This window comes from Manis javanica, chromosome 4 (genome assembly GCF_040802235.1).
Source record: "Manis javanica isolate MJ-LG chromosome 4, MJ_LKY, whole genome shotgun sequence".
NCBI lineage: Eukaryota > Metazoa > Chordata > Mammalia > Pholidota > Manidae > Manis > Manis javanica.
Window position 1 is genome coordinate 107,886,995 of NC_133159.1, and position 25,528 is coordinate 107,912,522.

Below are 25,528 nucleotides of genomic sequence, written 5' to 3' on the forward strand. Positions count from 1 at the left end.
ACAGACATGATGCTGTATTTAGTACTCAGTGTCCATTTTCTAAAAACAAAGATATTCTCCTTATATAGTTAACAAGTTTGTTCTGCCATAACAAAATACCACAAATTGTGTGGCTTCAACAACAGAAATCAATTATCTTACATTTTTGGAGGTTGGAAAGCTCTAGATCAAGATCCAGTCCCAAGATCAAGGTTCAGTTTCTGGTGAAAGTTCTCTTCCTGTCTTATAGATGGCCTCCTTCCTTCTGTGTCCTCAGGTGGTGGAAGGGAGGGTTTGAAAGGGTGGAGAGAGAGATATCTCTGGTGTCTTTTCTTATAAGGACACTCTATTTTCTTATAAGGCTCCCCATCCCTATAACCTCATTGAACCTTAATTAGGTCCTTATAGGCCCTGTCTCCAAATATAGTCACATGGGGTTAGGCCTTCAACATAGAAATTTAGGGGAGACAAATTCAGTACATTGCCAAGCTCGTTGTGGAACATCTGTACAGCCACCAAAATCAGGAAATGAATATTGGTATAATACTACCATCAAATCCACAGACCCTAGCTAAATTTACTAGTAATCCAGTAATGGTTTTCAAGAGGTCCAGGGTCACACGTTGCAATTAGTTGTCATGTCTCCTTAGTGTTCTTCAGTCTGAAATACACATGTAAATATGCACACAGTCTATCCTTATCTTTCATGATCTTGACATTTTTTAAGAATATGGACCAGTAATTTGCAAAATAACCATAAATGTGTGTGTGTCTGATGTTTCCTTATTATTAAATTCAGGTTATGCAGCTTTGAGCAAAAATACCGTGGAAGTGCTACTGTGTTCTTAATGTATTGTATTTGGAGGAATGTAATGTGAATTTGCCCCATTACCAGTGATATTAACTTTTACCACCTGGGTAAGGATGGCTTTTTACCAGGTTTCTGCACTGTAAAGTGAGTGAGTATTTCGTGGGGAAGGAATGTGAGATTATAAGTAACCTGCTTGGAACTATACTTTTCTCTTACTGGCTTTAGCATCCATTGATGGTTGCTGCTTGAGTCAGTTCTTACTCTGGTGGTTGCCAAGTGTTTTTTAATTCCATTGTTCCTTACCCATTTATCGGCATTTGATTATAAGGCAGGTTTTCCCCTTCCCATCCTTATTTATTTAATTATATCAGTATGTATTCATGGATTACTATTTTATTCAGCAGATTATAATCCTTCACTGTTAACTTAACTTGACACTTGTCTGTTCCGTAGATTTGGCCAGTTGGAACTCTTTGAAGGTAGTGCCTGTGTCCTTTTGACATTATTCTTTGAGCAGTTTTTTATTTTCTGATACAACGTGCTCCAAGCTCTTGTACTTTATTTCCTGACCTGGAGTCAGCCATTTCTCCAAGAAGTTGTGGTTCCTTTTAGAGACTAATATCTAGATATTAAATACTGAAATATTATTGCTTCTAAAAAGCCTTTTCAATGGAGAGATTTAGAAAGTAGTACATACACATACATGCATGCACATTCATTCACTGTATGTTTTCTATATATGAGTTCATACCAAGATCATTCTGTAATTACTGTTCTTTTTCAGTTTATAATTTATTTCCATTTCAGTATATTTATATTTTATCTAATCCTAGACCACATTCGGTTTTCTTCAATGTCATTTATAACTGGTTAGTCCAAATCTGTACCCAATTCAGGAACCCAGGTTAGTTACATCAGATTGCTTTGTCCCTTGAGTCTCTTAATCTCTCCACTGCAATTTATGCCAGTGATTCATTGATGAGGTTAGGCCATTCATCCTGCAGAATATCTCACCTTCTAGATTTTGTTTGGTTGCTTTTTTGTAGTATTCTTAGCTCTTTTTATTATTTCTCACAATAAAATTATTTGCTGTGGATGAGTAGAAACCAAGACTATCCAAGATGGGCTGTCCTAGAAAAGGAAGATTCTGAGAGAGCAAGTTGTCTGGGAATTGCAGTTTTTTAAAGATGGAATTTTGAATTTGAATAAGAGATGAGATTGGGAGAGAAGGTAGCATCTAGATCATTAGTGGAGACTGTGTTTGGGCATTTTCCAGTAAGCAGTTGTAAATACGAGAAAGAATTGGATAATGTTTGTATGTTAAAAGATTAATTAAGCAATTTAGATAGTGAATTTGAGGAGACCAAGTCCAGAGGCCAGATAACTTACTTAGCAGGTGATTGCAGTAGTAGTCCAGGTTAAAGGTGATGGAACCCAGCAAAGAGCAGTAGTAGGAAGAGAAGGAGAAGGGATACATTTGACAAATACTATTGGAGACAAAATTGGCTAGATTTGGAGATGTATCAAATGGAGAGTGAGGGCCAGATAGGGAGTAGCTGGTATTCAAAAAAGATTGCTAAAATTCTGGCTAAATACAAAAGCAGTAACAGATAGAAGAGCAGAAAGATTATTAATAAAATATTGAAAAATCAAGCTCAGGTTGCCTTTGAGACTTAGAAATGGATGTGTGCAGTGACTGGTAAAAGGAAATCAGGCTTGATACCTATGGATACGGGAGACATTGATACATAGGTGGCAGTAGTAAAATATACAGAAGGGGATGATTATGCCAATAGCATTCCGTTTTTGTGTGCTAAGCACTGTCCTAAATGCTTCACGTTTGTTGTTTCATTTAATTCTTATAACAACCCTGTGAAGTTATCATTTTACAAAGAAAAAGAGTGACATATAGAAGAGTTAAGTAATGTGTAAGACCCCAAAGCTAATAAGAGACAGAACCAGGAATGGAAAAGGCTATCTGACTTAAAACCTGAAATCTTAAAATACTGTGATATGGGTGAATAGAGAAGAGTGCTCAGGAGAGAACCCTGGGGATCATCAGCATTTAAAGGATGAGGATCAATGTCATATCTGCCTGCCTATACATGTGTATGTGTGTATGGGTGTAGGAGGAACCAGAGGGGTAGGAGAATGCTTATGACAGAATCCAAAGGAGTTACTCTAACAGATTATTCTTTATGCCAAAGCCACAAAGAAAAAACATTTTAGGAAATCTCCATTGGTTTTAATAAGTTGGAATTTATTGATACCCTTGGTAATTGCTGTTTGAGTGATGGCAACATAAATGAGATGATTTATATAAAGCCCTTAGAACAGTAGATTGCATATTTTAAAGACAGAGGAAAAAGTAGCTCCCCTGATTATGGAGTTAAAAGTTAAAGTGGAGAACAGTGAGTATATAAAACTGTCAGATTTCTGAATCCGAAAGATAATAACTGACTCCAGTAAATGGATTTGGATGGACTTAAATATGAATACTTTTTTTTTTGAGAGAACACAGTTCCCATGTAATGATTTCTGCTTTCTCTGTGAAATAGCATATAAACTTATCTCCTGAGAGTGAGAAGGAATAAGGTAAGATAGGGGGCTTGATAGGGGTAGTAAAAATTTAGAATAGCTCTTAGAGCAAATGAGAGGGAATGCTGATTTAGGACTTGTGAAAGGACTGCAACACTGTAACACTGAAGCCCCAGAAACTGAAAGAGGAGACTGAATTTATTTGGATTTTCAGTCCTCCTGGTGCTGTGATTTTTCTTCAGTAGCACTGAGGAACAGAAATAAAGGTACAGTTAAGGCATTCACTTAGACTGATCTGTTGAATGTACATGATAGAAGGGCTAAATTAGTAGGGAGGAGGAAAATAAAATGGTTTTGATAAAGGAGTGGTTTAATGGATCAAAGACTCTACAATGGAGTGCTGGAATGGACTACAGAATTAGTAAAAATAAAGGATTGGGATCTTAATGGAATTGAACAACAAATAAATGGTAGTGGGAAGTTGTGAGAAAGGGGGACTTTAAAATTTATAAAGGAGTGGTTCTTGGAGGTCACAATTTAAGATTAAGAAATCAAGAGACTAGAAAACATGATGGATCATCCATATGGACATTAGAATTGTCCAGGATAATAATGAAACTTAAGGTGGTGTTCAAGGTTTGAGATAGTAAATTGATTGGGCCTTACCATGGGAATTTGAAAAAGTTGACCTAGATGTATTTATATGATCAAATTGCCTATTTCCCAGGACATTCACCTAGTGCTGAGAGTAGCAGCAGAGCCTCTCTTCCAGGAGATGGGAGAATTTAGGTCTGCCTGGGTGGTATCTGGACTGGTTAATGAAAAGAGTTTATCTGTAACAATCATAATGTAGGGGAGGTTAAGCAATTGGCCTAAGGTCACATTCTAATGAAATTCTAAAGCTCATGCTCTTTTCACCAACACTAGTGTGTTTGCAACAAGTTGAGCTGCTTTCAGCTCAGTTTTTTATCTTCCCAAATATTTAGGAGAACAGTTTTATTTTAGCTTCTCCAGGGTTAATAATATTTTAGTGGCAAACATCTACAAAGTGTAGTAAAAATCTGCTTGGTGAATACCTTGAACATAAACTTAACTTAAAGCTTGTCAAGGTTTTTAAGCAGTAGGTTCAGACATTTGATCGATTAGTTAATTTGTCTGTCTATCCATCCATTCATCCGTGTAAGAGCAGTTACACAGTTTGAGAACACTGTTTAGAGTAAGTTGAATAAGTATAAATTGACTTAATTTCTATTTTATTGTCTTTTGTCATCTCTAGCTGCCTATCCCCACCGTTTGAATCTCTTTTACCTTGCCAATGATGTCATCCAGAACTGTAAAAGGAAAAACGCAATCATATTCCGTGAATCATTTGCTGATGTACTTCCTGAAGCAGCTGCTCTAGTGAAGTAAGTAAATTCTTACTGCTCTTCAGGATATAAAGCTTAGAAAATGTAGAGTTTTCATTTCCCTTCTTAGCTTTTAGTAAGGACTGTTGCATATGCTTGAAGATCCAAGCATATTTTGTCTAAATTGTTCATTGTAACATTCCTGCTAATACAGTTTTCTTTTAAAAGCTCTTTCTTTATTTATTTACTCTGCCTCTTCTCTCTATACTTGGCCATATAAATCTCCTAGTCATACTCTTTGGATATGCTTCTTTCCAACTACGTCTTCTATTTTTGTGTTTTTTACACATTTCCTTTCTTCTTTCAGTCTTCCTGAAATCTTGCCCCCCTCCATGAAATATGTGTAATTAAATAGAAATGGGAATGCTTACTCCCAATTCCATATTGACTTACTTCATTCTTAGCAAAATTATATACAGCATTTCACAAAGTGCTTCCCAAACACTTGTTTTTGATACCTTATTTTTTCCCTGTACTAAAAGTGTTTTCTTTGTGTTTCATCCATATTTGTGAGTCGTTTGTTTGGAGCAAAAGACACACACAAACACACACACAGAGAATAAACAATCATATGGAACAATCAAAATAGCTATTTCCTCAAATTACATATTTACTAGCATAATATTATATACTTATAAAAACATGAATGTTATGTATCATTGATCCGTTTGTTAAGAATTAACACATAACTGAATGATCCTATTCCTTTCTTTGCATTGTTAACTTGAGATATCTACTTCGGTATAACAAAAGATTAAAATATGGTCCTACTTGAATATACTAAGTAATAAAGATTTATACACATGTCATAAATACATAAAATAATAGTAGCACCTAACATTTTTTTTAAATTAAGGTATCATTGATATACAATCTTATGCTCAGGTTTCAAATGAGCAACATTGTGGTTACTATATTCCCCCTATTATCAAGTCCCCACCACATACCCCATTACAGTCACTGTCCATCAGCACATCAGCATAGTAAGATGCTATAGAGTCACTACTTGTCTTCTCTCTGCTATACTTCCTTCCCCGTGCCCCCCCTATATTATGTGTGCTAATAATCATAATGCCCCTTGATCCCCTTATCCCTCCCTCCCCACCCATCCTCCCCAGTCCCTTTCCCTTTGATAACTGTTAGTCCATTCTTGGGATCTGTGAGTTTGCTGCAGTTTTGTTCCTTCTGTTTTTCCTTTGTTGTTATACTGCACAGATGAGCGAAATCATTTGGTACTTGTCTTTCTCTGCCTGGCTTATTTCACTGAGCATAATACCCTCCAGCTCCATCCATGTTGTTGCAAATGGTAGGATTTGTTTTCTTCTTATGGCTGAATAATATTCCATTGTGTATATGTACCGCCTCTTCTTTATCCATTCATCTACTGATGGACACTTAAGTTGCTTCCATGTCTTGGCTGCTGTAAATAGTAAGAGCACCTAACATTTATTGAACACTCATACTTAACCAGATACTATACAAAGTGCTTTGTGTGCTTTAAGTCATTTAATCCTGAGAACAACTTTATAAAGTGGCTGCTGCTATTATCCCTATTTTGAGAATGGGGAAACTGTGACTTATAGACATGAAGTAGCTGGCCTAAGCTCTCACAGCTGTGGGGAAAGTGGTTGTGTGGATGTGCAGGATTCCTACCCAAGCCTGTCTAGACCCCAAAGCCCATGTTCTTTGCCTTTTAACCATTAATCTGTGTTTCACCTTTACATATATAAACTCCAGTATAATTTTGAGTAAGAAAAACAGTATGCTGGATAATGTCCACTACTGTAATATCACTATATAGTTTTTTTAAAACTTAACCTAGTGTTTCCTAAACTTAGATTTTGTGAACTAGTTTGTGAATTAGTATGAGGTTGTCAGCTTTTATTTTACTATATAAAGATATATTTTTTTTTTTGAGAGGGCATCTCTCATATTTATTGATCAAATGGTTGTTAACAACAATAAAATTCAGTATAGGGGGGTCAACGCTCAATGTACAATCATTAATCCATCTCAAGCCTAATTCTCGTCAGTCTCCAATCTTCTGAAGCATAACGAATAAGTTCTTACATGGTGAACGAATTCTTACATAGTGAATAAATTCTTACATGGTGAACAGTACAAGGGCATTCATCACAGAAACTTTCGGTTTTGATCATGCAATATGACCTATAAACAATCAGGTCAAATATGAATATTCGTTTGATTTTTGTACTTGATTTATATGTTGATCCCACATTTCTCCTATTATTATTATTATTTTTATTTTTAATAAAATGCTGAAGTGGTAGGTAGATGCAAGATAAAGATAGAAAACATAGTTTAGTGCTGTAAGAAGGCAAATGTAGATGATCAGATGATCAGGTGTGTGCCTATGGACTAAGTATTAATCCAGGCTAGACAAGGGCAGCAAGACATCCATGGATGCAGAAGATTTCTCTCAAAGCAGGGGGGGTGAGGTTCTGAGCCTCACCTCTGTTGATCCCCAAATTCTCACCTGATGGCCCCCCTGCGACTGTGCCTGTCTTAGGTTGTTCCTCCCTTGAGGAATCTTACCCGTCTCTGGCTAACCAGTCATCTTCCGGGGCCATACAGGGAAATGTAAAGTTGGTAAGTGAGAGAGAAGCCATATTGTTTGCAAAGGTTAGCTTTTTACTTCTTTGCAGATTTATGCCTTGTGGCTTCTATGCCCAGCACTTGTCTCGAGGTATAAAGATATTTTTTAAACAACTACTTTGTATTACTATTACTATTTGACAGAAAAAGGTGTGAAGGACCTAATCTGAGAATAAAGTATTGTCTTTTAGATTAAAATTTTAAGCCCTGAAAATGTTCTTAACTCTATGAACAGTATCTTCAGAGAAGCTATAGTAAATATCAGACTTTATGGTGAAAGAATGAAAGCCTTCCAAGACAGGGATGCCATCTACCATCATTACTATTCATCATTATGCTGGAGATCCATTAATTTCTACAAAAGTAAATAAATAAATAAACAAGAATGCATTTAGAAGAGACTGCATTGTTGTTATTTGCAGATAGGATTACCTACTTCCGGGTAAACAACCTTTTCCTATAAAGTGCCACATGTTAAGTATTTTTGGGCCATAGGATCTCTGTAGCCACTACTCAACTCTGCCATTATAGCATAACACAGCCATAGACAATGCATAAACAAATGGGTGTGGCTGTGTTCCAATAAAACTTTATTTACAAAAACAGGCAGCAGGTCAGATCTATCCTGAGCTCCTAGTCTGGCTTATGTAGAATCAACTAATTAGAAAGTTCAGGTTAAATAATCAGATTCAAGTTCAACATAGAAAAACAGTAGTTTTCCCATGTATGCTAGGAGTAATCAATTTGAAAATGTAATTAGGAAAAAAAGATTCCTTTTGTAACAAATGTACTGCCCCCCAAAATAAAAGAAAACCCACCCAAGAATAAATGTAATAAGAAGCAGATAAGGCTTTTTATAAACAAGATTTTAAAACATCACTAAGGGATATTAAAGAAGACCTGGAATGATGAAGATATATAGATATAGATAATACACGCAACACATATATATGTACATCCATACACAAATACCATTTGAAAAGAAAGATTTGGTATTGTTAAAAAAAAAAAAAAGATTCTTTCCCAATATGTAATCTGAAAATTCAGTGTAAGCCCAGTCAAAATCTCAGTAGGGTTTAAAGTAGAAGGATAAATATGCAAAGTAATTTTTTGAAAGAACAGTAAGGCTAGAGTTCCCCTATCAGTTATATATATAGAAGCAGAAAGAGAAGACTCAAATCAGTGAAACAATATATTCTTGCTTACAAAGAAATTAATTACAAAGTGTATGGTAAATGAGAGGATTTAAGATAAGAGCTTCCATATTTCTTAAAACAGCCCCATCCTAGCCACCACTATCCCTTTTTAAATTTCTATTTACAGTTATATTTTAAATACATTTCTAACCTTTTGTGAATTCTTTTCTCTTAGTTTAAAGCAATAAAGGGACAAATGTGTAGAAGTTTCAGAAGGGTAACATGGATGAGGAGGTGGGTTGAATGTGAGGAAAAACCTTTCTAAAAGGAGCAGCAGCTACTTAGCCCTAGTGTATGGCCATAAGGAAATATGAGGCCAGTGTTAACACATGCTGCCAGACCTTCCAAAGAGTTTTCTCTTTTAACCTAAGTCAGAATCTGGATTTTTTTTTTGATATCGTTAATGTACAATTACTTGAACAACATTATGGTTACTAGACTCCCCCTATTATCAAGTCCCCCCTACACCCCATTACAGTCACTGTCCATCAGCGTAGAAGATGCTAAAAATCACAGAATCTAGATTTTTATAAGAAGTCTCCCAGTTTTTTTAAATGCGTGAAGCTGAATCACATTTAAAAAAAAACATTGCTATCAGTGAGACTTTAATTTAAAAATATAGTAATTTAATTACTATAGACTTTAATTAAAAAATATAGCCAAACAAAATACATCTGATGACTAAATTTGAGCCAAAGACGACCTAGAGACCTCTGCATTAAGGCATTGATTTTATTCCTTTAATCCCTCTAAGGAGTTATTTAATTTCACTTGATTAAGAGTCGCTATGGAATACACTTAATGCCATATGTTAAGAGAGATGACAGAAGAGAGAAATCAGTACTTTCAGATGGGTTGGGAAACTTTTTCTTTCCAAACAATTATCCAACAGCTCCTTTCAATTATTAAATTTCAGTTTATTCTTTTCCTCCTTGGCTTGAAATTCCATAGGCTGAGAACTTGGAGACTAGTTTTTATTGTAATGAGAATATGTGTGTGAGAGGAGGTGCATAAATGAAAGTAAACCAATCTTATTTATTTGCCGTTTGTATCCTAGAGATCAGTTCATCTGAATGTGTATATCATTGTGAGAACAGAATAGTTGAAATTTCAGTTTGAAGCACAGGTAAAGTGTCTTCATGAATGTCAGAGTTACTGCTTGGAAAACTCTGAATTAACTCTGCTACCAGCAATGGCTTCAATTAAGTTTTTATATATAAACACACACATTGACTGCAGTGGAGTATGAAGGAGGACTCGATAATATGGGTGAATGTAGTAACCACATTGTTTTTCTTGTGAAACCTTCATAAGAGTGTATATCAGTGATACAATAAACAAACAAACAAACACATTATATATAGATTACAGAAGAATCCCTATAAGAACTGAAGGTTTGCTTGTATTATGTCAGGACTGTTGGAGAGTAGGTATATCTTTGATGTGGGTGGAACTTTCCTAAGGCCTGTTGTTATCCCAGGATTTTCATAAAAGGCAGTCATTTTTGTTTTTAAATTCTCATCTTTAATTGAAAAGTGAATTTATCCTAATTATTATCAGAGCTTAATGTAATTTTTTTATTCTAAGAGTATAGAGAGAGTTGTATGTCTGACCTTTGTTGGGAAAATATGTCATGACAGATTTTGGGAAATTGATTAGCTTAGTGTTCTGAAATAAACCCAGCATAAGAAGGGTTTCTGATGACCTCCACAGCTCCTTGTTAGTGAAGAAAGTCTTGAAACCATTTGGGAGTTTGGGTTTTAGCAGCTTTCTCTTTCTGACTAAACTGTCACCTCTTCCTTTCTTGTGTCTTTTCACATGTTCTCAGAGATTTATCTACTCATATATTTAAATGTTATTCATGTGCTTATAAGGGCTATATCTGTATCTGGATTTTTTTCCATGTCTTCACCTATTTTCTGGGAATTGCTCCTTCATTGTTACATTATGATACTCAGCTCTGAATTTCTAAAACATTAATGTACTTGATATTTGTATAAAGCCTACTCCTACAATGTTTATGAAAATGTTTTATAAATTGAAGATTATTATACAGACGTTACTTGAAACTCACAGTGATCTACTTTTCAGGTAAACAGATTGGCTTTTCTTATTCGTCTTTACAAAATGAGAAAACTGAAGCCCAGAGCAGTTAAGAAATTGCCCATTGTAAAATGACAATCTAGTAAAAGGGCTGAGACTAGAACTAAGCTTTTTCTGACTCTAGTCCTGTATTATTTGACTTCTACCACAGAGTCCTCATAAACTTGAAGTTTTTAATCTTATAACAGCTCCTTAGTAATTTTAAGTTCTTGTCCATTCATTTCTTAGTTACTTACCAGGGGTTGATTCTTTTGCTGTGTCTTCCTCTTTTTCTCTCTGCCTTTTAATTTCCCATTATTATCTTTGTTTGATTTATTTATATTATTACAACAACTTAACTAGTTTCTGATATCCTTTCATTCACTTCAGGTTGCATATTCATTGATGTCCAGAAACATGCTGGTTTGAATGCTGGTTCTGCCCTACTCTAGCTGTATCACTTTAAACAACTTAAATTAGCCTCAATTTTCTTATCTGTATAGTGGAGTCAATAATAGTACCTATTCTAGAGTATGGGAGCTAAGTGAGTTAATAATACATACAAAGAGCTTAGAACAGTGTGTTAGCTGCTGCTATGATGATGAAGATGGTGATTACTCCTACTATTATTACTAATGTTTTCCAGTCATTCTTTAAAATACATTTTTATCTTATTATTTAGCAAATTCCTTTCATTTTTATTACTTTCTTTGATTCTCAAACCAACTGTATAATCTGGTTGGGAGCAAAGATTATTGTCTTCACATTACAAATGAGTATACTGATAATAAACGATACCAAACTAAGACAAGAAATTGAACATTTAAAAAATTAAGAAAGAATGACATTATGTCACTCAGTAGCCTTCATTGAGTTTTTTTTTTTGCCTTGCCGTACTATTATCCAAGCTCCTTGAGAAGGCACTTAAAGCTCTCTACAATCAAATCTCAAGCTTCCTTCATATCCTGTCATCAGTTCTCCCATGTCCCAATAATGAGCCATTGCTCTAGCCAAATACTCATACTACGTATGTCTTAATATAAGTGCCTGTGGATTTTTCTTCCTAGAATATCTCTTCTTTCTTGGGAAGCAGTGAAGCTTAGAAGTTAAGAATACAAGCTCTGGAATCAGGTTGCCTAGGCTCAAATCTCAGATCCTCAATCTACCACTTGTTAGACTAGTTATATAGTTTTTCTCTGCTTTAGTTTCTCACTGGTAAAATGAGAATAATAGTACAGCTTTTATCAGCATTGTTTTGAGGATCAACCAAGCTAATATAGGTAAAGGACTTATAAAGCTCTCAGGAACATAAAAAGTGCTCCAAAATTAATGAACTCTATCCCAAGGAGTTTTACAAAGTATAGCAAAATAAGCCAATGGACAGAAGACTATAATAAAATAAGGGCAGAAACTAATGAAATTTTAAAAATCAAACATGATGAGGTACCTAAAATAGTTAAATTCATAGAGAAAATAGAATGATGGTTGCCAGGAGGTGGAGGGAGTGGAGAATAGGGAGTTACTGTTTAAAGGATATAGACTTTCAGTTTTGCAAGATAAAAAGAGTTCTGGAGATAGATGGTGGTGATGGTAGCACAATAGTATGAATGTACAATACCCTGAGCTGTTCACTTAAAAATGACTAAGATGGTAAATTTTATGTAATGTGTGTTTTACCACAATAAAAAGAAAATTGAGGGGAAAACATACAAGATGAAACAAGCAAGCATTCAATAGAAGAATTCCAAAAAAACATGGGTTCTTTGAGAAAATAATAAAATTGACAAACTTTAAATGAGACTGATCAAGAAAAAAGGGAGAAGGCATAAAAAAAAACAGTATTAGAAAAGTAAAAGATGGACATGTTTACAGATATTGTAGACCATAGGAAGGATAATATGGACAGCTTTATGCCAAAAAATTTGAAAATACAGGCAAATGGTCAAGTTACCCCGAAAATACAAGTAACTGAAATGGCTCAAAGAAAAAAAATAAGGACCATATGATCCTATAAACATTGAAAAAGTTCAATTAGTAATCAGAAATCTTCCCATAAGAACATTCCCCTTTTTTGCAGTGATTTGTCACCAGAACACAAATATCATTAAAAACCACCACTAATGCTAAAATCAGAATGGTAAAGGAAAAGACTTACACCAACATTGTTGTCATTGGACACAGATCTAACACTACTGGTCATTTGATCTACAAATGTGATGGAATTGACAAAAGAACCATCAAAAACTTTAAGAAGGAGGCCACTGAATTGAAAAAGAGGGTTGGGTAATGCTACAGACAGAAAGGAAATTGTTTTGTGGACCATTTGTGGCTTTTGTGTGTGAGGGTTCAAGTTAACAGTGTTCAAAATCAGTACTTGATCAAAAGTATATCACAGAATTTTGAGACCCATTAGAACAAAATTTAATGAAAAGAAAAGAAAAAAAAACCCACCCCTAATAGATCCTTCACCAAGTTCACCAAATACTAAAGGACAAAACAATTCCAATCTATGCACACTTGTCCCAAGAAAAGAGAGAATGCCTCTCAGTTTATCTGAATAAGACTAGCACAACCTTAACAGCAAAACTTGACTAGGAGAGTATGAGAAAAGAAAATTATAGACCAACCTTATTCATGAGCAGAGATGCAAAAAAACAGCCTGAGTCTAGCAGAATATAAAGAATATAAATACCTCATAACTATGTGGAGATTCCCAGGAATGGAAGCATGGCTTAATATTGGAGAATAAATTCATATAATTCACTGTGCATAAAAATTCAGAGGAAAACCTTATGATGATCTCAAAACTTGCAGCAAAAGTGGATTTAGAAAACCCATTCATTATAAAACAAACCAGGATTAGAATGAAATCTCTTCAGTAAAATAAGACATATCTTCCAAAAATAAAAACCTATAGCAAACATGCTACCTAAGAGGAACAAAACAAGAATGATACCCAGTATCAGCATTTCTGTTCAACTTTGTAATAGAGTTCCTAACCACTACAATAAGGCAGAAAAAGAAAGAAAATATATAAATGAAAGAGAATAAATATATATAAATATGTATATTAATATAAAATTAAATGTATTAATGAAAAAGGAAAAAAGCTCTCAAAAATTGTCAGTAATTACAGATGACATGAATGTATATATATAAAACCAAGAAAACCCACAAATAAATTATTGGCATTATTTAAGAGAGTGTAGCAAGATTGCTGGACTCAAACCAATATAGTAAAATTAATTGTTTTAATTATATACCAGAAACAAAGTAATAAAAAGAAAAACATTTTAATTCCTTATACTGAAAAAAAAAATACAGTTGATTCTTGTTATTCACAGTAATTATGTTTAAAGTTGCCACGAACACTGAATTAGTGAATGCCAAGTCATTGCTCTTGTAGGAAATACAGGGTTACGTTCCTTTAAGCCCTTAGTCACAATATTTTTGTCAACTGATCAGTACATACCCTTGTTTTATATGTGTTTCTATATAAAAATACCTTATTTAATATGTTTGATACCGATTATTATATTAATATAATGATTAATCATTAATGTTGAACTCACAGGTAATAGCACAATAACTAAGGCATGAACACTAATTAAGGCATTAATAAATTAAGGCATAAATTAGATTAAGTTTATCTAATACCTATATGTTCTCAGGAAGGCACATCATAATCGCGTTCTGCTAAGGAACTCTATACAGAAGTTTAGCAACATGCTTGGGGCCATTTTACAACAGTGTAATCAACAAAAATGCAAAGAAATGTGGCACTGATCAAATGACAAAAAGGATACTTGTTTCTAGTATGATAGCTGAAATAAGATGTCAGAGTACCACCTTGTTTTAACTTATCTGAGAACATGCACTTTTCAAACTCTGTACATGCCCAAGAATGACCACAAAATCACAAGTACTACTTTTGAGGTTATAAATAAATTTTAGCAAGTGGCTGAATTTGCAAGTACAGAATCCATGATTAATGACGATTGACTGTACCTTAGCAAAAGATGTGTAAGATCTCTAGAGAAAATTATGAAATGAAATTGAGAAATATGGTAGAAAAGCTAAATAAATGTTTACAGATAGGAAAGACTCAATATTAACAATGTCACATCTTCCCAAATTGATTTACAAATCCAGTGCAATTTAATTAAGATCCCAGTGGTTTCCGCACCTCTGTTTTACAAATTGAATTTTATATGGAAGGGTGCAAACAGCTCCCTCCTCTCCCTCCCCCAAAAAGAGAAAGCTGAGAAACTCTTGAAGAAGAACAAGGTGGGAGAACTGGCTATATCAGATTTCAAAACTACTTACAAAGCTGTGATAAATAAAGCAGTATGGTGTTGGCCCAGAGACAACCAAAGAAACCAGTGGAACATAATACAAAGTCTAGAAACAGGCCAATGTATATATATAATTGACTTGTATATGAAACTACAGGCAGTAGAAAAAGAACTTTTTCATATATATTACTGTGACAGTCATTTATGTATATAAAAAATTAGATCCCATTCACACCATACACAAAAATTAATTGCATATTAAATACATGAACTTGAAAGAATCTATCAATCTTTTTGAAGACAATATAAAGAGAATATCTCATGACCTCACCTCATAAGATTAAATTTAGCTACATTAAAATGAAGACCTTCCATTTATTGAAAGACACAGTACAGAGTGAGAAGACAAGCCACAGAGTGGGAGAAATGTTTGCAGTGGGGTCAACAGTGTTCATAAAGAACTACAAAATAACAAGAAAAAGACAAAAAGAATAAGATTTTGCCTGCCATTTGTCATATTAGTAATTAAAACATTCAAATATTTATTAATCACTTTTAAAACAATAAATGTAAGAACAAATTATTTTAGTAAGTAGAGTAGTTTTTGTATTCTGGCAGATCTCTTGAAAATCTGCTTAATAGCAGAGAGCTAAATTCTCATACCTGCTTCTGCATTCAGTCTGTTGTGATATCACATGTCATACAGCTCTAGACTGCTGAGCTATATCATTATATACCATATAGGTCAGTTCCAATAAAGAGGGGGAAACTATACACCAGTAATTTAAACAGGAAACATTAGTAGAATTGGTAAGTAGGTAAAAGGTAGCTAACTACTAAAAGAATAAAAGAACTCTTAAGGTGAAGGGATGTAAAAAGATATCTCAAGCAAATAATAGGGAGAAAAAAGCAGGAGTTCCAGTATTTGTATCAGATAAAAGACACATACCTATTTTGATGTGTAACAAGAAAAGTAACAAGAGACAAAGAATGATATTACATAATGATAAAAGGGGTCAGTCCAAACAGAAAAAAATAACCATTATAAATATCTATGCACCCAACATATGAGCACCTACATATGTGAAACCAGTACTAACAGAATTAAAGGGGGAAATAGAATGCAGTGCATCCATTTAAGGAGATTTCAACACATGACTCACTCCAAAGGACAGATTAAACAGAAAATAAGTAAGGAGACAGAGGCACTGAACAACAAATTAGAACAGATGGATCTAACAGACATCTACACTCAAAAGCAGCAGGATACACATTCTTCTCAAGTGCACATGGAACATTTTCCAGAATCACATACTAGGTCACAAAAAGAGCCTCAGTAAATTCAGAAAGATTGAAATTATACTAACCAGCTTCTCAGACCACAAAGGTATGAAACTAGAAATAAATTATGCAAAGAAAACAAAAAAGCCCACAAACACATGGACGCTTAACAACATGCTCCTAAATAATCAGTGAATTGATAACCAAATAAAAACAGAGATCAAACAATATATGAGACAAATGAAAACAACTCAACACCCCAACTTTAGTGGAATGCAACAAAGGCCATGCTAAGTGGAAAGTATATAGCATTACAGGCTTTCTTCAAGAGAGAAGAACAATCCCAAATGAGCAGTCTAAACTCACAATTAATGAAACTAGAGAAAGAAGAAAAATGATGCCCAAAGTCAGTAGAAGGAGGGACATAATAAAGATTAGAGCAGAAATAAATAAAATCGAGAAGACTAAAATGATACAGTCAATGGAGCTGGTTCTTCAAGAAAATAAATAAAATAGGTAAACCTCTAGCCAGACTTATCAAGAAAAAGAGTCTACACACACAAACAGAATCAGAAATAAGAAAGGAAAAATCACTATCAACAAACAACACAGAAATACAAAGAATTCTTAGAGAATACTATGAAAAATTATATGACAGCAAATTGGATAACCTAGAAGAAATGGACAACTTTCTAGGAAAAGACAACTTTCCAAGATTGACCCATGAAGAAACAGAAAATCTGAACAGACCAATTAACAGCACTTAAATTGAATAGGTAATCAAAAAACTACCTAAGAATAAAACTCCTGGACCAGACGGTTTCACTGCTGAATTTCATCAAACATTTAAAGAATACCTAATACCCAACCTCAACGTTTTCCAAAAAGGAGAGGAGGGAATACTTCCAAACTCATTCTATGAGACCGGTATCACTCTAATACCAAAACCAGGCAAAGACACCACAAAAAAAGAAAATTACAGACCAATATCCCTGATGAACATAGACACAAAAATACTCAACAAAATAATTAGCAAACCAAATTCAAAAATAAATAAAAAGATCATCCATCATGATCAAGTAGGATTTATTCCAGGGATACAAGGATGGTGCAGTATTTGAAAATCCATCAACATCATACACCAAATCAACAAAAAGAAGGACAAAAATCACGTGATCATATCCATAGATGCTGAAAAGGCATGACAAAATTCAACATGCATTCATGATAAAAACTCTCAACAAAATGAGTGTAGAGGGCAAGTACCTCAACATAAAAAAGACCATATAGGACAAAATCCACAGCCAACATCATACTTAACAGCAAGAAGCTGAAAGCTTTTTCCCTAATATCGGGAACAAGACAGGGATGCCCACTCTCACTGCTTTTATTCAACATAGCATACTGGAGGTCCTAGCCACAGCAATCAGACAAAACAAAGAAGTACAAGGCATCCAGATTGGTAAAGAAGAAGCCAAACTGTCACTGTTTGCAGATGACATGATAGTATATAAAAATCCCTAAAGAATCCACTCCAAAACTACTAGATCTAATATCTGAATTCAGCAAAGTTACAGGATACAAAATTAATACACAGAAATCTGTTGCATTCCTATACACTAACAATGGACTAGTAAAAAGAGAAATCAGGAAAACAATTCCATCAAAAAGAATAAAATACCTAGGAATAAACCTAACCAAGGAAGTGAAAGACCTATACTCTGAAAATTACAAGACACTCTTAAGAGAAATTAAAGAGGACACCAACAAATGGAAATTCATCCCATGCTCTCGGCTAGGAAGAATTAATATCGTCAAAAAGGCCATCCTGCCTAAAGCAATCTACAGATTCAATGCAATCCCTGTCAAAATACCAACAGTGAACTGTAACAAATAGTTCTAAAATTCATATGGAACTACGAAAGACCCCAAATAGCCAAAGCAATCATGAGAAGGAAGAATAAAGCAGGGGGGATCTCACTTCCCAACTTCATGCTCTACTAGAAAGCCACAGTAATCAAGACAGTTTGGTACTGGCGCAAGAACAGACCCATAGACCAGTGCAACAGAATAGAGAGTCCAGATATTAACCCAAACATATATGGTCAATTAATATACGATAAAGGAGCCATGGATATAAAATGGGGAAAGGACAGCCTCTTCAACAGCTAGTGTTGGCAAAGCTGGACAGCTACATGTGAGAGAATGACAATGGATCATTGTCTGACCCCATACACAAAAGTAAATTCAAAATGGATCAAAGACCTGAATGTAAGTCATGAAACCATAAAACTCTTAGAAAAAAACATAGGCAAAAATCTCTTAGACATAAACATGAGCAACTTCTTTATGAATATATCTCCCTGGGCAAGAGAAACAAAAGCAAAAGTGAACAATTGGGGCCATTTCAAGCCGAAAAGCTTCTGTACAGCAAAGGACACCACCAATATAACAAAAAGGCATCCTACAGTATGGGAGAATGTATTCATAAATGACATCTGATAAGGGGTTGACATCCAAAATATATAAAGAGCTCAAGCACCTCAACAAACAAAAAGCAAATAAGCCAATTAAAAAATGGGCAGAGGATCTGAACAGACAGTTCTCCGAAGAAGAAATTCATATGGCCAACAGGCACATGAAAAGATGCTCCACATCACTAATCATCAGAGAAATGCAAATTAAAACCACAATGAGATATCACTTCACACCAGTTAGGATGGCCACCATCCAAAAGACAAAGAACAACAAATGTTGGTGAGGTTGTAGAGAAAGGGGAACCCTCCTACACTGCTGGTGGGAATGTAAATTAGTTCAGCCATTGTGGAAAGCAGTATAGAGGTTCCTCAAAAAGTTCAAAATAGAAATACCATTTGACCCAGGAATTCCACTTCTAGGAATTTCCCAGTTTGAAAAAGACAGATTCACCCCAATGTTTACGGCAGCACTATTTACAATCGCCAAGAAATGGAAGCAACCTAAGTGTCCATCAGTAAATGAATGGATAAAGAAGATGTGGTACATACACACAATGGAATATTATTCAGCCATAAGAAGAAAATAAATCCTACCATATGCAACAACATGGATGGAGCTAGAGGGTTTTATGCTCAGTGAAATAAGCCAGGCGTAGAAAGACAAGTATCTAATAATTTCACTCATCTATGGAGTATAAGAACAAAGAAAAAACTGAAGTAACAAAACAGTAGCAGGCTCACAGAACCCATGAATGGACTAACAGTTATCAAAGGGAAAGGAACTAGCGAGGATGGGTGGGAAGGGAGTGTAAGGGGGAAAAGGGTGGCATTTTGATTAGCACACATAATGGGGGCGTGTGCCCTGGGAAGGCAGTACAACACAGAGAAGACAAGTAGTGATTCTATAGCATCTTAGTACACTGAAGGACAGTGACTGTAATGGGGTGTGTGGAGGGGACTTGGTAGTGGGGGGAGTCTAGTAACCTTAATGTTGCTCGTGTAATTGTACATTAGTGATACCAAAATTTAAAAAAAAATTGTTAGGTAGTATAGTAGCACTATAGTTCCATAGCAAAATGTTAAAAAAGAGTTAAGATAAGGAACATACCTGATTCGCTTTAAAATACTTCAAAGCAGAAAGATTTAGAAAATGTGGCAAAATCGTAAGTTCTTGCATCTGTATCATTTCACTTTTAAATATGTTTGAAACTTTTTATAGTAGAGATTTTAAAACAGGGAAATGGTTAAACTGAGATTACAAATACAAATTGAAGTGAAAACAACCATTGGTACAGAAGTATACTCATACTCATGGTTGGGGTATAGATTGGTACAACCCTCTCAGAAAGCATTTCTTTATTAAGAGTCTTTGACCAAAAGATATTCATAACAGCATTAATTATTGTAACAAATCTAGAAGAAGCAGTAATATCCAGCAGTAGGCATGTAGTAAAGTTTTGAAACAGTCATCAAGTGTAATGTTTACAAAGAGTTGATTGAAACATTGGAAAATGCTTGTTTGGTTAATTGAAAAAAAAATACAATTATGTTTGCACACACCAATGTAAACCTTGTTTGAGAAAAATATTAGCATCTTAGGAAAAAAAAGGACTAGAGGATAGTAATGCTGAAAATGGTGCACTATAAATCTATGTTGCTGAAAATGAGGGCAGTTTTTTTAATACTTATAATTTTTTCAGTGTTATAGAAACAATTTTGTACTATAGTATTTATAGCATATATATTTATATATAACATACTTAAGTATAGTGTTAATGACATATGACGTAAATACAATATATACTATACTATAAATATAATAAATACTGTTTATGGTTTTGTACTTCTGTATGTAACTATATACATATTCTTATAATGAGAAGAATGCTATCAACATAAAAGTAGGAAAAGAAAGAAGAAAAGGCTGTCCACTGTGGCTCCGTAAGTCTCTAGAAAATACAGTTTTCCAGAAGATTAATACAATTTTCTCTGTTGTCTGTACGTGCTGTTATTAGGCAAAAGAAAAAAAAAGTCCCTTGTGAACACATGATGTTATGGAGTCATAGATTCTGAAAGGTGCCAAAAAGTTGACATAGCTCAGTTTTTTATCTCCAGTTTCCATATGGGTTTGGATTCACTTGGGGAGAGGTTAAGTTCCTGAGTTTTTTTCTTTTTCTTTCCCTTTTTGTCTTTTGACACATCTGTTAATGTTAGAAATGTCACCAGTTCTTTGGTGGGTCTGTTAGAATGAAATTTATTTCCCTTTGACTTCACGCCCATGTCCTTGTTTTGCCTCCTGGGATCACACAGAACCATGGTTTGGTTCCTCCTCTTTATAGCAGTTATGCATTCCTGAAATTGTTTTTCTATTTCTTTTACAGTTCCACATAAGACATGATTTTAATTTTTGCTCCCTCATAATTACTTGTCAAGCACTTCTACTTTAACACTTTTCTTCCTAAGTAAGATGGCCAACCTGACACAGAAGCCCATTGGGAGGCAAACAGTAAAGTGATACTCCTCACCTCCCTCATCTAGATATGTATTCTTGCAGTATTAGTTGATAGCTTTTTGGAAAACATGTTACAGCGTGTGATTGATTCATTATTACAGCAAACCTTTAAGAAAAAGCAAACGTTATAGCATTGCTAAACATTGTCTTCTAATTCTGAACCAGTACAATTTGTTTTTTGGACCAGGTTCTTCCTTGCTAGATTTCATCTTACTAAATACAACCTACCTTTTGGGATGCCAGTTAATGAGCACATTGATTAGCTCTCTCAACTTCATGTACATCAGAAAGTTCATTATGTCATCCAAAGCTTCGTGTATGTCATTAATAAGAAATATTGAATAAGAGTGTTGGATTTTAGTCCTAGACACTAGAAAAAAAATGTTGTTAAAATAAACATCAGAAGATATTTGGAAAATAATTTTGTTGACAACTTTATTTTCAGATTTCTAGATTTAGATATAAGTTAACATTTTTGTATGTCTGTCTTTTTCTTTCTCTTCAGGGATCCATCTGTCTCTAAGTCTGTAGAACGAATCTTTAAAATCTGGGAAGACAGAAATGTATACCCAGAAGAAATGATTATGGCATTGAGAGAAGCTTTGAGTAAGTGTCTTTTCTCTCCTAAAAGAAAGATTTGACTCATTGTTCTAAAGTTATGTAAATTTTATAGATGTGGTCCTATTGCTTAATAACGAAAGATAAAGTTTTGGATCTGGCCCCGTTTAAATACTTAGAAAAATCTGCTTGAATTAACATTTAAGTAGAATTGGTTTGGGGAGGGTTGGATTTTGTTTATCAATTACAGAAGGTCAAGCATATTTAAAGTGATTATGGCCATCTGATTACTTTCCTGCCTTTACTTTAATTGAATGTTTTAAATTGTTCATTTTTTGTGTCTAATAAATATTGCCCTGTCTTCTTACTGTTGGAGACTTTTTGGACAGGGTTTCAGTTTTCACTAAGCTATTTTGATAGTAAGTATATATTGGCATTCTTCAGTCTCTATTCTGGTATAGATTTGCAGTAAGTTGTACACCTGTTTTTTAAAAGTTATCTCGTTCCATGTAATAGATGCATGTAATTAAGCCATTGAGTAGAAATGGTGATATCTGATACCATGATTTGACTAGAAATTTGCTTTAAGAATAACATCTTCTAAGAAGCTGTTAAATTCTTCATTTGAATATGTTGACTGGTATTTTTTAAGCTTCCTGTCCTATTCTCAAAATCAGTAGCTTCATTAATTATAGAAATCATCTTTATTTGACAGCTTCTTAGATCTGGTGGGTGTTTTTATTTTTTTTAATAAAAATGAAAGAAAAGGAAAGAAAGAAACAACACACAGTCTTGGATTGCCTTTTTTCATGCTGCAACTTTTGACACTGAAGTGGACATACGGAACATCTTCCCATAATACCAGATTGCAAAAACTGAAATGTTTTCCAGGTACTACTTTCAAAACTCAGAAGCAGCTGAAAGAAAATCTGAACAAACAACCGAATAAGCAGTGGAAGAAATCACAAAGTAAGGAACAAAATCTCACCTAATATGAAATAACCTCCTCTTTTTGGAGCAGAAGAAAATGTAGACCGTTTAACTTTGTACCTGGCATAAACCATAGGCAGACCTGTGTTTTCCAGGCCTGGGAGGCTCCCAGTGACTTATACTAAATAAGCCAAATAAGCCATCATGGAGTTAACTTCTTTAAAAAAAAAAAAAAAAGAACTACTTTTAAACAAAGGAAATGCAGAAAAAGGGTTTAAGTGAGTAAAGATTTAAGAATAGTTGGGGGATTGAAAGAAGAAAAAAACAAACAGCCTAGTGCCCAGGCTTGCTCTCAGGTTCAAAGATACATGAGGTTAGAGCAGCTGGCAGTAAACATATGCAGAGCTGAAGAGGAGACTGGGCATTGAGAAGCATTTCTGTGGGAGCCATGAAATCCTTCAGATGTGGGGTTGTACTCTGCCAGATTAGACATGGGCCTCAAATCATGGCCAGAAACTCAGTCTGTAACAGGAACTCGTGCTGTGTTTATCGTGTTTACCCAGCATGAGATCAGCGTGTTTACATGAGTGGAATACTGCATGTAATAGGTCACTGTGGGCCAAACTGAGGAATATTGAGAGACTTGGTGGTGTGGAGGGAGCAAGGTAAAAGACAGAATTGGGAGGTGAAACAAGACACTTGGGATGGTTTTACTCCAGCAAGCATATGATGTTTGTCATGATTAAGGGAGTCCTCTGACATCTTTTCGGTTGTAAGTTGCATGCATGCCTATGAACAACAAGAGTCATCATTTCAGCCAAAGTTCAGCCACAGTTGTCATGTACTTAGAACTTTCCCTGTCTATTTTTGCTGTGAATTGAGTTAGCAGAAAAAGAAATCTAAAGCTAAATTCATAGGAATAGAGTTGATGTTTCTAATTTTCTTCAGCTATTGCTCAGGATTAATTGGATATCCTGCTCTTGAACACTCTTAATTTGAAGTATTGAGATCTTATACTCAGTCAGACTAGGAAAAAAGATACTGTATGTATCTCACTTCTCCAAATCAGTACTCTAGGACTTTATGATTTAAAGGGTCTGTTGGAGGTAAGTAGGTTAGACCTATCTAGACAGTATATATTGACAGTGCCTGGGACTGTTTTGAATTTGTATTCCACTATTTAGGAATTACGATTTAAATGTGCATGTTTGATGTATGTTCAAAGAGTATACCCTTAACTGTAGAGCTGAAAACTTTTCTGAATATTTGTCAGCTTTTTCTGTCTGTATTCTCAGTGACCTTTTGTTTAATTCCAACAGCATCCATGAATCCAAAAGCTGCTCTCAAGTCTAAAATAGTTGCTGAATTTCGAGTAAGTTACAGAATATGTTTAATATGTTAAAGCATTTTTCACCCCATTTGTGTTACAGTTCCCAGTATAGTCCAGTAGGATTTTTTTATTCAGTTGTACATAAATTATATTTTAAACATATTTGAACTGTTCTAAAGGAATCTAGATTGTGATCAGATTACTTGGAGTTTTATCTGTTCCCCTAATGGAAAAATAACCTTCCAGAGTATCTGTTACCAGCTGAGTTTTGTACTAAACTCCCAACAAGGGGTTCATCTTTCTATGAAGCTCTACTAAATTAGAATTTGCTAACAGTTAAATATAAGAAGACTGTGTTTATCTAGTGAAAATTTAAAGAAGATACAAATGGACCTTTTCAGTCTTACCCCATATCCATAAATTAGCTTTGAATAATTCAGGAAAGGATCTTTTAAAGTATATAACTGAAAATAATGGTTTTGACATGAGAAATTTTATCGATATCCTTAATTTCATGAGGAAATATGTAGGGTGTTTTTCCTCTCACAGTTTTTTTAGGTTTTAGTCATGTTTAATTTTAACAAAGAAAGCTAGAATAAATAATGATCTCATAAATGAAATATGACACTGGTCTGTGTTCAGTCTCAGGCTCTCATTGAAGAGCTGTTGCTATACAAGCGCTCAGAAGATCAGATAGAATTGAAGGAAAAACAACTGTCAACTATGAGGGTGGATGTATGCAGCACAGAAACTCTCAAATGCTTAAAAGGTAATGTTTATATCTTTTTAAATAGGATAACTTGAGATTTTCTTTCCAGAGCTGTCATTTTCAAGTACAGACTGGTTTCTCATAAAGAGAACCTTAGGTTATAGAGATGAATTGTGGCACCTCTGCTTTCCCAGACAGTGATTTCATTCATAAAAATTTCATAAGTAAATTCCAGTCCTTCACATTGTACACCTTAAACTTGCATAATGCTTATGTTGATTATATCTCAATAAAGCTGGAGAAAAAAATAAATATAAAAAAATAATAACAAGTAAATTCTGTCCTTTTCCTTCTCGTGCTTTCGTGGTGTGTATTGGGTTATATATGGGCAGGTATATTTTACATGTGTGATTAACTGATTTGGGTATGTTCTTTAATAAGGTCATTGTAATGCTTCATAAATCTAGTTAGTTGCCCTCTTTTCCTTACCTTGTAAATTATAAATAATAGTCATATTAATAATTGATTAGAATGTAAATCTCAGGAAGATTATTTGTTCATTGCTATATCCCAGTGCCTAGAGCAGTGCCTGGTACTTAGTAGGCATTTGCTAAATATTTCTGAAATAATTGAGAAAATGATCAGCTATTCATTTTGGCACCTATTTCGTTCTTGCACCATGCTTTGAATTTTATATGTTATCTGATATAATCCTCCCACCAACCCAGAGCATATTAAAAACCTCAGTTTTTTACTTCAGAAATCTGAGACTTCATAAGGAAACAAGTAACTTGCCCAATTTACACAG

The 25,528-nt window shown here is 34.5% G+C and overlaps 1 protein-coding gene across 4 annotated transcripts in view; it reads left to right on the plus strand.

Moving 5' to 3' along the window:
* The window catches only part of RPRD2 (regulation of nuclear pre-mRNA domain containing 2), a 129,624-nt gene that overhangs the window by 70,973 nt on the left and 33,123 nt on the right, over nt 1-25,528 (plus strand). For all 4 annotated transcript variants that reach the window (XM_037003297.2, XM_073234579.1, XM_037003298.2 and 1 more), the window contains 5 exons: nt 4,605-4,734; nt 21,699-21,799; nt 22,643-22,720; nt 24,001-24,053; nt 24,654-24,780. In XM_037003297.2, the coding sequence (XP_036859192.1) occupies nt 4,605-4,734; nt 21,699-21,799; nt 22,643-22,720; nt 24,001-24,053; nt 24,654-24,780 (489 nt within the window). The remainder of the gene's footprint in view (nt 1-4,604; nt 4,735-21,698; nt 21,800-22,642; nt 22,721-24,000; nt 24,054-24,653; nt 24,781-25,528) is intronic.